General features: G+C 40.8%; 1 protein-coding gene across 1 annotated transcript; it reads right to left on the bottom strand.

Moving 5' to 3' along the window:
• Positions 1 to 3,546: 3,546 nt before the first annotated feature.
• HJV (hemojuvelin BMP co-receptor) lies at positions 3,547 to 7,815 on the bottom strand. The gene is made up of 4 exons (XM_037039053.1): positions 7,635 to 7,815; positions 6,245 to 6,431; positions 5,305 to 5,864; positions 3,547 to 4,796 (listed from the first exon to the last, which is right to left on the bottom strand). Exons 2-4 carry the CDS (start codon positions 6,339 to 6,341, stop codon positions 4,173 to 4,175), a joined length of 1,281 nt encoding a protein of 426 aa, XP_036894948.1. The 5' UTR covers positions 6,342 to 6,431; positions 7,635 to 7,815; the 3' UTR covers positions 3,547 to 4,172.
• Positions 7,816 to 15,164: the final 7,349 nt, after the last annotated feature.

A 15,164-nucleotide genomic window follows, 5' to 3' on the forward strand; every position in this document is an offset into this window, starting at 1 on the left:
GCTGACTATAGGTGGAGTTGAAAGAATTATGAGGCACAGGTTTGATGTTTTAAAACCAGAAAATGTCCTTTTTCTGGTCTCTGACCTTGAGAATGACAATCTGGAGGAAGGAATGGGGTCCTTATAATAGGAGTTAGAATTTAAAGTCATTAAATATTCTCTTCTCTTGCCCTGTCATCCTTTTCTTATCTGTGTTTTCCTAAAAAATAAAACCTGTCCTAGTATTATTTTCTTTCTAGGCTATCTGTAGTCATTCTAAGCCTTTGTCTGATCCACCAAAGGAAGAAAGAAAGGTGGGTTACCCACTTGTAAAAAAAATTTTATAGCTTTATCAGGTATGCTTTAGTGTATGATAAACTACACATAGTTAAAGTGTATAATTTCATGTTTTTTGACACTGTTATCACACTCAAGATAATGAACACGTTACTCCTAAAAGTTTTGTCATGCCTATTGTAAACCATTCCTCCCTGCCTCCACCCATTCCCAGGAAACCACTTATCTCTTTTCTATCAATATATATTGTGGGGCAACTTTCCTCGCAAGTCCCCCCATGTGCCATGGATGAGGGTAAACATGACAGAGACATGATGCTTGGGGAGGAGAGGTGGCCAGTTTTCCAGAGGAAAAAGGCCTTGAGCCCCTTCCTCCAAGGGCTTTTATTAGGTTGTAATGCACAGGAATACAGGGCAGCAACTATCAAACAGCAGATAACATTTCAAAGAAATCTGAGGGCTTAGTGTGAGTCAGTGTCTATCAGGAAAGGGGGTTACAGAACTTTGGGGAGACATACTCATTTCCTCTTGGACCCTTATCATATGAATGAAAACACTCTTAGCAGAGCAGATTTCACAGGTTTATCAGGAAGTCTTTGTGATGCCAGATTTTCCCCCAGGACCCGCTCTAGCAAGGCAAGGAGCTGCACCCCTCCCCAACAGGTATTCAGGCTTAAGGGGATTAGAGCCAGGGAGCACTTCTCCCAGGGGACATGGGAACTCGGGCTTTGTCAAAGCCAGGGGTTGAGAGTTCATTGCTTTGTTGCAGCCCCTCGAGTCCTTCTATGATGGCTTCCCACGTGATCAAGTCTGGCTTAGGTTGCCCCCAGCTGTGAGGGGTCTTACCTGTCACTGACTTCTGTCTGACCAAGCTTTGGGGGCAGGGAGAGGAAACTGAGGTAGAGACAAGCTTTGTCTCTTTCGGCTTGCATTCCAAAGGTCGTTGCTTGCCCTTAGCCACAGGGGGTTGAGTTACAATTCCTGAAAACCTATAATTTTATATAAATGGAAACAAACAGTAGGTACTTCTTTTTGTTGCTGTTTGGCTTATTCACTAACATTATTATTTTGAAATTCATCATGTTTTGTGGATCAGTAGTTGATTTCATTTTATTGATTAGTAGTGTTCTATGGCATAGATTTACCACAATTGGGGTATCTATTCACTTGTTCATGGACATTTGGCTGGTTTCCAGTTTTTGATTATTTCAGACAAGACTGAAGGACATTTGTAGGCAAGACATGTTATTTCTCTTGGGTCAATACTCAGGAGTGAAATGTTTCAATTGTATGGTTAAGTGTATACTTAGCTTTTAAAGCAACTTCCAAGTTGTTTTACAAAGTGGTTGTACTATTTTATATTTCCACCAGCAGGGTGTGAGAACTCTACACCTTGACAACACTCAATATGGTCAATCTTTTATTTTTATTTTTTTAAGATTTTATTTAATTTTAGAGAGGGGGAAAGGAGGGAGAAAGAGACAGAGAGAAATATTTGACATATGAGAGGTACATCAATTAGTTGCGTCTCCTACACCCCAGACCAGTAGCTTGGCCCACCACCCAGGCATGTGCTCTGACTGAGAATTAAACCAGCAACCTTTTGGTTTGCAGGCTGGCACTCAATCCATTGAGCCACACCAGCCAGGGTGGTCAATCTTTTATTTTAACTGTTCTAATGGTGTGTAGAATTTTCTCATTGTGGTTTTAATTTGATTTGCATTTCCATAGTGATTAATCATGTTGAGCCTCTTTTCATGAGTTTATTTTGAACTACCCCTTTAAAAATACTGCATTGGTAGTAGGGCTAATCTTAAATTTGGGGAAAGGGAGCAGTGTTACACGAGCAGGTGTCATACAAAGATTTTTCATCAGTTGGTTATGAAATTCTTAACTAACTTATGATTCCCAAACCTGAGGAATAAAGTTACTCTGATGAGTTAAGAGAACCAATATAAGAAGCAGTTTTTAAAAGAGAGGCTTTGAGGAAATAGCAGAGTGGCTGTGGTTCCTAGAGGAGGTGAAGAGGAAGAAATAGGGGATAAAGAATTGCAAAAGAAATTTGAAATGGCAGACCAGATAGTACACCCTGTCTGGAAAGCACTGATCAGTGTGTATATGTGTTCTGGGGAAGTATGTTCAGGTGGGTGAGGCCAAGAGAAGACAGAGAACATAAGTGTCAATATATGTTAGATTAGAGACAGGCCCTAGATAATACAGTAGCTGAAGGGGGAGACTGAGATCAGAAAAAATGGGGAAATACTGAATATAAAAGTTACCTCCTAAGTAGTTTTTTTCCCCCAGAGCAGCACTGTTACTTTAGAACATCCTGGACTAGAATAACTTCTATTCTCAAGTCTTTTCTTCTACAAACTAGATTCCTTCAATTTTGGGCTCCTCTCCCTCTTCCCAGCTCTTCCTTTTGGGTTTCATATGATAGAAGAAGGAAGTAGCTTTTGTGGTAGCAGCCACCACTTCAGCTCTCCTCTTCTGCTCCACAACCAAAAATGTTAATGGCTCTGTTTCCTTGACAATATGAAATATGGTGGTTAAGAGTTAAGGCTCTAGATCTAAACTGCTTAGGTTCAGTTTCTGGTTCTACCATTTATTAGCTATATGACTGTGGGCAAATTGTTTAATCTTCCTGTACCTCAGTTTCCTTATATAAAAATAGCAATGGGGATATTAACTTCCTTAGGTAGTTGTGAGGATTAAATGAATTAAAAAGTTTAAATTGTTTAGAACATTACCTGACAGGTTTTAAACTTTTGATAAATGTTAGCTGTTAATTGAATTTAAACCCCTTGGCTCCACTTTCAAGGAGCTTCATAATCTGGCCTCAGCCCATTCCCCTTCTATCCCATTACTTCTTGTCTAATTCATTTGAGTTTTGCTGGTTTCCTCATGGAATCATGAATCTATACATAACTCCAGCTGGTTGTCATTGCCAGGAAGGTGATCCTTAACAATTCAAATCTTCAAAGGTCACTTGAAATCCCATCTTCTCTATTGCCTCTTATTACTTATTATTACTTGAGTTCTCTCCAAATATCTTCCCACCAGAATTCACAGTACCATAGAATATAGTGAATAATTACACACTCATCACTCCTTCATGTGAATCAGTTTTGTTTCCCTAATAGCCTATAAACTTCCTGAGGGCAAAATAATGTCTGATGCTTCTGAGCCCCTTTCAGTGGGGTGACTATGTTGTCTTACTCATTTTTAAGTATCTGTGAAGAGACTGAAGATAGGAAACCAAAGGAGTAGAGAATTCATAGCTTTAATAGCAGTTTAGTTAGGGGTGGGGATGAGAGTTTCTTTACTGTTTGTGCCATTCTCCAAAGGCAGAGATTCCTTTCACCTAAGACCCAGACAACCGCTACATCATTTCTGAACCAAAAAAAGCAGTATACATCTTACTCACATATATATTCATCCAATAGATTCTTTTCCCTAATCATTTTTTCTCCTTTCCACCTTCCAAGTGAAAATGATTAGAAAATCATTGAGTTTATGGGTAATGATCATGTCTTTCTCTTCCAGTTCTGTCCTTTTAAAAGTTTCAATCCTTCAGTTTTCTATTGATCAGCAGGACCACTGTAACCTCTAAGCTTGTAGGGATGATCTCAGGAGTAGATGGACTGAAACAACTCACTTGTTATAAACGGGATTGAGGAAACTGGTGAAGAGTCCTTAAAGAGGTCTCGAATGCAGAAACCTAGTCCAGAATCCTTATTCTATAATCAGTTGAGCTTTGAACTGCAGCTGTATCTGATTCTGGACAAATGCCATTGTTTCATGTGTCTCCCAGTCCCCACTGTTTCCTTCAGCAGCTCTTCATGTTCTTTTCTGTCAATCTGTGTGCCCAAATCATTTTCAAACCAATCAAGGGCTTTATTGAATGCAAAGCCAAAGGAAAAAAAGCCCAGAGAGGAGTGGGGCTGGAAGGGTTGCTGAGGAAAATGGAACCCCAGCATCTGAGGGGAAGAGATGCAGCTTTTCTAAGTCTGGCAAGAAGGCTCGAGCATCCTCCAGAGCAGCGTGAGCTGCCACAGTAAAGTTGGGGTCACCAGAGATTAAAACATCGAAGACACAGGAATGAAAATAAGCATCTTCAACTGGCAGCCCTTCCTTGCACAGCTGTCTGGCAGTATCAATGGTTATAGCTCCCCGATGATTGCACTCTGAGTGAGAGAGTCGCTGACTTGGGGGGCACCCTCCAACACAGAGCTGTAAGTCCTGCTCAGCTGAGAAGGCTCTGGCCACATCCTCTGCTACCTTGATGGAAAAGGAGAGCTGCCCAGCTGTCTGCCGAATAATTATTGTTGTACCAATATAGGCAGCTTGGATCTCCACATGGCTCCCAGGTTCAGCAGTTCCAATGGACAAACTGGAGCCCCCAGGTCGGGTACCTCCATTGATAGAACCATCTTCAAAGGCTGCAGGAAGATTGTCCACCTCAGCCTGGTAGACCTTCTGATCAATGCATTCCTGCATATTTTTAAATATAATGGTGAGCTGTGAGGGCAAGAAGGAAAGCAGTTTATTTTGAGCTCAGGGCATCCTTCCCCCTTCTCCCAGTCAGACCTCTTACATAGTTAGGGATCTGATCCCAGCAGAGATGCAAGGTTTAGCATGGCCCTCACTCCTCAATCCCTTCTCATTATCTTTCAATATTGCCTTCTCCCCACTCAATCCCTCTCTTTAGTTTTTGGCCTCAATCTCAGCTATTCCCATAGGGGAAAGGAAAGTTTCCCTTCTGTAACTCCTCATCCTAGGGCTCCTCAGCTCTCTTTTCCCCAACTTTCTTTTCAGTGTTTTCTGACTTGGAGTGAAATTCTCACCAAGGGGAAGTGATTTACGGGAGCAAATATTTGGTAGGAGGGAGTGATTCCAGATAAGGGAGTGGTTGAAGGAAAAAAAGAGAATGGGGTTGAGAATTCCCTTGCTGAGGAATAGTGGGAATAGGGTGGGAGTGGTACCATGAAGCGACCATGAGAATCTGGAGGAGCAATTGAGTTCTGACCTTCCGGGTGGTGGTGGCGTTGGCCCCCGAAGCCACGGGGGAGCTGGTGGCCTGGACAAAAAGGAAGTCATTATCCAGCAGGGGCCAAGCTCCTTGGACACGGCACGTATGAAAGTGGTGGTGGAAGCTGCGCACATGTGGGTCCCCGAAGGAGGCACAGTGTAAGAAGCCCGGGGGACGACCGTGCAGCCGGGAAAACCGATCTTCATAGTCACAGGGGTCTGGGGCTGCAGGACTGGAGGAATGGACGGGCCCCCCACTGGGAAGGGCTGGGCCCCGGGGTGGGCGAGAGGCCGTGGGCCCCTGGCGGGAGCAGTTGTGTTGAATCATCAGGTCCTCTATGCCATGTACTGCAGAATGAAAGGCGAGATCCCCGCGACAGGTGCGAGCTGTGCGCCGAGTGCATAGTGCATAAGAGCGGAGGGCTCGACAGAGACCTCTGGAGTCCACCCCTCCATTCCGGTCTCCTCGGAGTACTCCTGGTGAACCCCCATTTTTAAGGCTCAAGGTGGACGATACATACTCAGCATTGCAGCGTAGGATCTTGCACTGAGAATGAGCTGAGAACATAAGGGAGAGGCCTGTAAGATGATCCCTGAATTCCCGCTCAAGAGTATGCTCTCCCAAGTCTTGTCAGGGGATTCCAGCTGGTACTAAAATGACTGATGGCCTCCCCAAGTCCCCAGCCCGCAGTTCCCTAGTCCTGTCCTCACTCAGTTTTGCTAAAAATGTTTAAGCACGCCAGATCTCGTCTCCCTGTCCATAGAGGTCTTCCCCAGTGCCCTTCCCCAAGTTGAATGGGAAGTAAAATATACTTGTTTGAGAGTGGGGCAAATGACCCCTCAGCACCCATCTCTTCTCACTCACATATGCACATGCCCACCCCTAGATAGCAGCCTGCCCTTTAGATTTCCCAAACCCTTCCCTAGCCCTTCCTTACCATATCCACAGAGGAGCAGCAGGAGAGTGAGAGTGCTTAGAGTTGGGGGACTGCTATGGGGGAACCAGGGAGTAGGGGACTGGCTTGGATCCCCCATACCTATCCAGCCAGGTGCCCCTAGGCTCCAGTTCTTTCCAGCTGATGGCTGTCCTACCTAGTGGATTTTGACTGGCCGTCCTGTAAGAGACTGAAAAAAGAAATTTGTCTGGGTGTGGAGAAAGAGAAAAGTTAAAGATTGTTCAGGATGATGTGAAGAGAATCCAGAAAGATCAAGAAAAGGATAAGCAGACTAGAGTTTGGGAAGAATGGGGCTCCTCAAATGATAAGTGTGGCTGTTAAACCTCTGTGCCCTGCTCTTGTGGCCAGTTTTTGGTCCTTTATGCAATACCTCTAGGAGGGGGGTGGAAGGAACACTGAGTGGACTTGGTGGGCAGAGTCCACTGTGTTGTCCCATTCTGAGCAACCAAACAGCAGAAATGTCCAAAAAGGATGAATAATGGGGATAGATCAGATCCCAGTCATTCCAGTAGGCTCCCTAATAGAATTAGGATCTGAAAAACACTTCAGAAACATACCTTTTATTTGCCTCTCCCCAGCAGGAGGGAACATCCTCCAGGGGTCATTCATTTATTTTTATTTTATTTTTTTTTAGCTTTGTGTCAGAATTTTCAGCAAGAAGAAGTAATGGTAGAATACCCAGCCCCTTAGTATTCAAATGAAAAGGGAATCAATTTCTTTCTTCTATCCTAGGGAGCTGTAATTATAATCCTTCTCTCTCATCAAGTAATGGAGTGCAACCTAAGCATGCAAATCAATATTTGCTTGTTATGGGTCAACAGTTCTTGAATATTTCCAAACCTGACTGAAGAATCACTTTTTCCTTTAATCTTCCCTTTGTAAATTCAGGAGTTCTTCATCTTTTGGTGAGGAGAGCTCTTGGGGAGGTTCTTGCCTCCCTTGGGGTAAGGATATAATTCAGGGAAGAGTCATGCAGAAGGGAGAATAGATGACTTGTGGGGAGAAATCATTTATGATGATGAGTGGCCATCATCCTTGGAAGCCCAATGTGAGGGGCACTGCTAAGCAGGGACTAATCATGTGAAACTAAACAGATTAGGGGGTGCAGGAAACTCCTCCTAAAGAAGGAGGCTTTCTCAGAAATCTTGAGCAAACAAGATGAGGAGAGAAAACTGTCAGAGGAGAGCCTGGGAATTAAACTTCAGATGGCCAGGGCATGAGCCCAGAAAAAAATCAGACAGGAGAAATGGAGATTTGGGCACTTTAGCATGGAAGAGATCTTAGCTTTTGGACCAGAGATATCCAAGTTAGACCAAAGCCTAACTTCAATCCAAAGGCTTATTAAAGGAATTGCAATTTCATTTTGACTTACTGTTTCCAGAGGTCAAACATTACTCTGATATCCCGTTCTCCAGCCATGACTGCCTACTCTGTTGGTCAGCTCCAGCCAGGGAATCCCCCGTCTCTTTCTCCATGTCTCCCCCAGGTACCCAGACCCGCAGCAATCTCAGTGAGCTTAGCAAGCCAGAGAAGGTCTGGTGTGGGGGGAGGGAGAGTATATGGCTGGCCAGAGCACTGAACAGCTGAGCGGGGGAGGGAGGTGGCTACTGAGTTGACTGTTTTAAAAATAGCTAAGTCCAAAATTCCAGGAGCTTTGGTGGGGGTAGGGTGTAGGACTGGGGAGGGTAGGAAGATTAGAAGAAATGTGGAGTACAGGGTGCCAAGTAGGAGGGGGGAGGCAGAAATATGACAGGCAAATTAGATATTCAATCCCAGTTTATATGACTGTAGTCACTGCCTACTCCAAGCAGACCTCCGGCATGCTCAATAATGAACCTCCAGCCTTTTAAAATTAGGGTGGGCAATTGTACACCTCTTGTTCACCACCCTCATCTCTGCTATATTGAATATTACATTTAGTTTCTACAGAACATATCTAGGGAGTAGCTGACTTTAAATAAGGTCCATAACAGAGGTAGTTCACAGCCCTTCCCCCATCTTTACAGAGTATTTCAGAAGGTCTGAAAAAAGCCAGCTGTTCAGAGAAGAAATCTGAGCTCTAAGTTGTTTAGGATGAGGGTTTGTTTCAGTCTATCAGCTCAGATCCTTGCAGCTGTCTATCCCCCTACCACCTCCATTTTCTTTTTTTAAAAATATATTTTATTGATTATGCTATTATAGTTCTCCCATTTCCCCCTTTTATTCACTTCCACCCTGCACACCCTCTCCCACCTGCATTCCCCCCCTTTAGTTCATGTCCATGGGTCATACATATAAGTTCTTTGGCTTCTACATTTCCTATACTATTCTTAACCTCCCTCTGTCTATTTTCTACCTACCATTTATGCTATTTATTCTCTGTACCTTTTCCCCCTCTCTCCTGCTTCCACTCCCCCACTGATAACCCTCCATGTGATCTCCATTTCTGTGATTTTGTTCCTGTTCTAGTTGTTTGCTTAGTTTTTCTTTTTTTTTAAGTTTGGTTGTTAATAGCTGCGAGTTTGTTGTAATTTTAGTGTTCATATCTTTGATCTTCTTTTTCTTAGATAAGTCCCTTTAAAATTTCATATAATAAGGGCTGGATGGTGATGAACTCCTTTAACTTGACCTTATCTGGGAAGCACTTTATCTGCCCTTCTATTATAAATGATAGCTTTGCCAGATAGAGTAATCTTGGATGTAGGTCCTTGCCTTTCGTGCCTTGGAATACTTCTTTCCAGCCCTTTCTTGCCTGTAAGGTCTCTTTTGAGAAATCAGCTGACAGTCTTATGGGCACTCCTTTGTAGGTAACTGTCTCCTTTTCTCTTGCTGTTTTTAAGATTCTCTCCTTCTCTTTAATCTTGGGTAAATGTAATTATGGTGTGTCTTGTTGTGTGCCACTTGGGTCCAACTTCTTTGGGACTCTCTGAGCTTCCTGGACTTTCTGGACATCTATTTCCTTTGCCAGACTGGGGAAGTTCTCCTTCATTATTTGTTCAAATGACTTTTCCATTTCTTGGTCTTCCTCTTCTCCTTCTGGCACCCCTATGATTCAGATGTTGGAATGTTTAAAGATGTCCTGGAGGTTCCTAAGCCTCTCCTCATTTTTTTTTTTGAATTCTTCTTTCTTCATTCTGTTCTGGGTGAATGTTTATTTCTTCCTTCTCCTTCAAACTGTTGATTTGAGTCCTCGTTTCCTTCCCATCACTGTTGGTTTCCTGTAGATGTTTCTTTATTTCACATAATGCAACCTTCATTGCTGCCTGGGTCTTTTTTATGCCCTTGAAGTACCCAGTGAATTCCTGGAGCATCCTGATAACCAGTATTTTGAACTGTGTGTCTGATAAGTTGGCTATCTCTTTGTTGCTTTGTTGTATTTTTTCTGGAGCTTTGATCTGTTCTTTCATTTGGGCCATTTTTTTTTGTCTCAGTGCTCCTGTTATGTAGTTGGGGCGGTGCCTTAGGTGTTCACCAGGGTGGGGTAACTCACGTTGCTGTGTTGTGATACTGCATGTCAGGGAGGGGATGGAGAGGGAACAATACCACTTGCTCTGATCTCTGCTGGTTTTCAGTCACTTCCCCCACTACCCACAATCAAATTGTGGCCTTCTGGTGCTAATACCCAGTGGGTGAGCTTCTGTACATTCTAGGACCCTATGGGTCTCTCCATGAACTCTCCTGTGAGGCTGGAAGTTTCTCCCACTCCCACCTCAACTCCCACAGGTGTTTTCAGTCAGAGGTTTTGAGGCTTTATTTTCCCACTCTCAAACTCTGGATTGTGCAGTCTGTCTTGTTCCCTATTTGCTCCTCCAGGCTTATCTGCACGTGAATTTGGGACCACCCAGTCTGTAAGCCACCTCCTCATCTGGTCCTCCAGCTGCTGCCTTGCCGTGAGTCCTCTCTACCTGGCTGCCTGTCTCTGCCTCTCCTACTGGTCTAGATGAATGTTTCTTCTTTAACTTCTTGGTTGTCAGACATCCATACAGTTCAATTTTCTGCCAGTTCTGGTTATTTTTTTTAATGTGGAGTCTTGCTTTTTGTTTTAAAGAGTTTATTTATTTATATTTTTAATTAATTAATTTATTTATCTTTTAGAAGGGAAAGGAAGGAGAGAGGGAGAGAAATATCAATGTATGGTTGCTTCTCATGCAGCCCCTGCTGGGAACTGGCATCTGCTGGGAACTGGCCTGCAACCCAGGCATGTGCCCTGACTGGGAATTGAACCGTGATCTTTTGGTTCACAGGCCCATGCTCAATCCACTGAGCTACACCAGCCAGGGCCTATTTTTTGTTTTTAATTTGGTTGTTGTCCTTGTTTGGTTGCACAAGGAGGCATAGTGTGTATACATATGCTTGCATCTTGGCTGGAAGTTGAGAAGGCCACCTCCATTTTCATTTCCTTAGTAATACAATTTCTCTTCCCTCCCTCTCACCAGCACACACACACACACTCACTCACACACACTGAAGCTCCTGAATTGCTTGGGGAGGAGGCTAACCAAGACAAAATAATGAAGAAAAAATGAGGCAGTATAATTTTTTTAACTTTTCCCCCCAACTTTTATTATTTTTTATTTTTTAATATATTTTATTTATTTATCTTTAGAGGGAAAGGGAAGGAGAGAGGGAGAGAAATATCAATGTATGGTTGCCTCTGCCGAGGACACACAATGTATTGTATGTCCCCTGCCAGGAACTGGCCTGCAACCCAAGCATGTGCCCTGACTGGGAATCAAACTGTGATCCTTTGGTTCGCAGGCCTGCGCTCAATCCACTGAGCTACACCAGCCAGGGCTTTAAATTTTTGATAGTTACTAATCCTCAGGGGAGGGGCACTGGAGAGATAAAAAGAGAAAAGGAGACTCAGAAAGATACTTTTGTGGAGTAACATAATCTTATGACCTTTTAAAATACTGCAACCAAGGAATTTAGCCATGTCATATTTTTGCAGCCATAGGCATCTGGGATCATACATCTTTTAGTATTTGCCAGTGAACTTAACATAAGGGCTGATTCCAAACTGTGTTATTTAGACATGTGCATTAATTGGCTCTACATTTAATTCAGAATCTAGAGGCCCACAAAAGAGTCTTCTCTTTAGTATACACATATATCTGGAAAATTTAGTTTTTCTTTTCACCACATGAAGCCATATTATAAAGCTTTATTACCAAAATGTAAAATACCCCCAACTAAACTATTCAAGTGATGTTATAACAATAATTTGACCATGGCATCCTAAGTGGGATGTACTCTAAAGACAAAAAGAGAGTGCAAAAATAGTAGTCATAAAGTAGTCATATTGATGCTAGTAGTATTAACATTGTCATTTTGAACTATTATGTATTGTGAGATAAAGTTAATGAGCGTTAAATATTAGAGTCTTTGTGAACCAGGATTTTTGGTGTAGAATAAAGAGATACAGATTTATGGTTGATGCAGGTAAGTAAAAACTCTGTAATTCTGAATTTAAATTGAAAGTATAACTTGGAGCTAATGGTGTTTTTATCCTAAAACATTTCCTAACTTTATCCTAAAAAGGTCTAGAAACAAATAACCCATTAGCAATGAACATGGTAATGTTTAAACTGAGTTATCTAAATACCATTTCCCACTAAAAGGAACTCCTTGGAGAAATGACTAATTTCAGCTATGGAGCAGGAACTGTCCAAGATAAGAAAGGAAGTTTTCACAGATTTAAATTGTAACAAAAGTAATCAGGAGCTAATAGAGTAATTTCTACTGGCCAAAGATGGGTAATATGAGAATCAAATGGGCACTATCTGCCATGTATTTAAATATATTTTTATGTTTATATATGTTTAAATCTGAGTTTACAATGATACTTTATTGTGGTAAAATACACATAACATAAAATTTACTGTCTTACATTTTCATTGTATAGTTAATTAGTTTTAAATGTATTCATATTGTATGACGAGTCTTCAGAACTCTTTTAATCTTGCAAAACTGAGACTGTATATCCATTAAACATAAGTTAAACTTATTTTGAGATTATTATAGCTTTACATGCAGCTGTAAGTAATAATAAAGAGGGGTTTGAGTGCCCTTTACCCAGTTTCCCCCAGTGATAATATCTTGTAAAATTATATAGTGTAATATTACAACCAAGATATTGATATTGATATATCAAAATATAGGACGTTTCCACTAGAAGGATATCCCATGCCACATCCTCACCTTAACATCTATCAATAACTGATCTGTTCTCCACTTCTATTATTTTGTCATTTTAAGACTATATAAATAGGTCATAGAATGTAACCTTTGGGGATTGGCTTTTTCCACTCAACATTTTTCTCTGGAGATTCACCCATGTTATGTGTTTCTCAATAGTTTGTTTCTTTTTATTTGGAGAGATGAATTGTTTAACTGTTTGCCTGTTGAAGGACATCTGTCTTGTTTCCAGTTTTTGGCTATTATTGATAGATCTGTGATAAACATTTGCATACAGGTTTTGTGTGAACACTAGTTTTTTTATTATTCTGGGATAAATGCACAGGAGTGCAAATTTTGGATCATATGAAAATTGCATATATAGTTTTAAAAAAATAAACTGCCAATCTGTTTTCCAGAGTGGCTTACCATTTAATGTTCCCATAAGCAGTGTATGAATAATCTGTTTTTTGGCATTATTCTCATCAGCATTTGATATTATCATTATTTTTTTATTCTGGTCATTCTGATGGGTATGTAGTAATACCTAATTGTGGTTTTAATTTGTAGTTTCCTAATGGCTAATGGTGCCAAACATACTTTCATGTATTGGCTATATATATATCCTCTTTGGTGAAATGTTCCTTCATGTCTTTTGACCATTTTTCTCATTAGACTATTTTATCATTATTATTTTTTTACTGTGGGCTTTGAGAATTCTTTATATATTTTAGATAATAGTCCTTTCTTAGGTGTGTGGTTTGCACATATTTTCTCCCAATTACTAGTCTTTTCATCCTTATAACAGGATCTTTTGCAGAGCAAATGTGTTTTAATTTTGATGAAGTCTATTCTATCAGGTTTTCCTTTTACAGATAATGTTTTGGTGTCAAATCTTTTTCTAGTTCTTCTAAAAGTTTTATACTTCACATTTAAGTTGGTGATCTACTTTGAGTTATTTTTTGGTATAAGGTCTGAGACTGAAGTTAAGGGTTTTAACTTTTATTTATTTGTTTGCCTATAAATGTCCAATTTCATCAGCAATGTGTATTTAAAAGGCCATTCTTCCTCCATTCAGTTGCTTTTGCACGTTTGTGAAAAAAATCAGTCAGGAATATTTGTGTGGGTCTATTACTGGGTCCTCTATTCTGTTTCATTGATCTGTGTATTTGTCTTTCTGCCAAATACCACATCATCTTGACTGCTGTAGCTTTTTAATAAGTCTTGGGTGAAGTGTTGAGTAAAATGTGTAGGCTAATTCCTTCCACTTAATTCTTCTTTTTCAAAATTCACTTTAGTGGTATTCTAGTTCCTTTGTCATCCCATATAACTTTTAGAATAATTTTGTCTGTATGTACAAAATCCTTCCTAGGATTCTCCCCTTACTAATTTCTTTATTTTGATAAAATACACATAGTATAAACTTCAAAATTTTAACCGTTTTAAAGTGTACAATGCAGTGGCATTTAGTACATTGAAAGTATGCAATTATCAACACTATTTAGGTCCAGAACCTTTTCATCACCCCAGAAGGAAACACTTTATGTACACATTATGCAGTCACTCCCCAACCTCTGGCAAGGATCAGTCTGGCTCTGGCTAGGTAGCTCCATTGGTTAGAGTGTCATCTCCATATTCTAAGGTTGCAGGTTTGATGCCTGGTCAGGGTGTGTGTCAGGGGTGTGTAGGAGGCAACCAATCGATATTTCTCTGTCACATCGATGTGTCTCTCTTTTGCTTTCTCCACACCCCCAACTCTGGAACCAATAAAAAAACTTTTGAATCATTAAAAAAATATTTTAAAATTTATTTTTAGAGAAATAGGAAGAGAGGGAGAAAAAGAGTGAGAGAAACATAGATGTGTGAGAGATACATCAACCAGTTGCCTCTCACACACCCCTACCCAGGGACCTGGCCTGCAACCAAGGCACTTGCGCTGACTGGGAATCGAACTGGTAACCCTTTGGTTTGCAGGCTGGTGCTCAATCCACTGAGCCACACCAGCCAGGGCAGAAAAAAAAAACTTTTAACTCAATAAATAATTTTTAAATAGGACCAGTCTACTTTCTGCCTTAATGTATTTGCCCATTTTGCCTATTTCAAACAAATGAAATCATACAATATGTGACCTTGTACTTGACTTTTTTCATTGACCATAATGTTTTTGAGGTTCTTGCAAATTGTAGCATGTCAGCATTTTATTCCTTCTTATGTATAAATAATATGCAATTGCGTGTATATACCACAATATGTTTAACCATTCATTCCTTGATGGACGTTTGAGTTGTTTCTACCTTTTGGCTATTGTGAAAATGAATGTTTTCATAATTCACTTTAAAAGTGAAAATGAATATGTTATAAATGTGCATGTACAACTATTTCAATACTTGTTTTCAGTTCTTTGAGGTAAATACTTAAGGGTGAAAATACTGGGTCACATTCTGTTTAATTATTTTTATTTTATTTTATTTTTAATATATTTTATTAATTATGCCTATTACAGTTGTCCAATTTCTTTTCTCCCCTTTATATCCCTCCACCCTGCATGACCATTGTACCAACATTCCCCCCACGCCCTTGGTTCATGTCCATGGGTCATACATACAAGTTCTTTGGCTTCTCCATTTCCAATACTATTCTTAAACTACTCCCTGTCTATTTTGTATCTACCAATTATGCTTCTTACTACCTGTACCCTTTCCCCCATTCTCCCCTCTCCAGCTCCCTGCTGATAATCCTCTCTGTG

Source organism: Sturnira hondurensis, unplaced genomic scaffold, assembly GCF_014824575.4.
Source record: "Sturnira hondurensis isolate 20B ecotype Veracruz unplaced genomic scaffold, ASM1482457v3 Scaffold0024990, whole genome shotgun sequence".
Lineage (NCBI taxonomy): Eukaryota > Metazoa > Chordata > Mammalia > Chiroptera > Phyllostomidae > Sturnira > Sturnira hondurensis.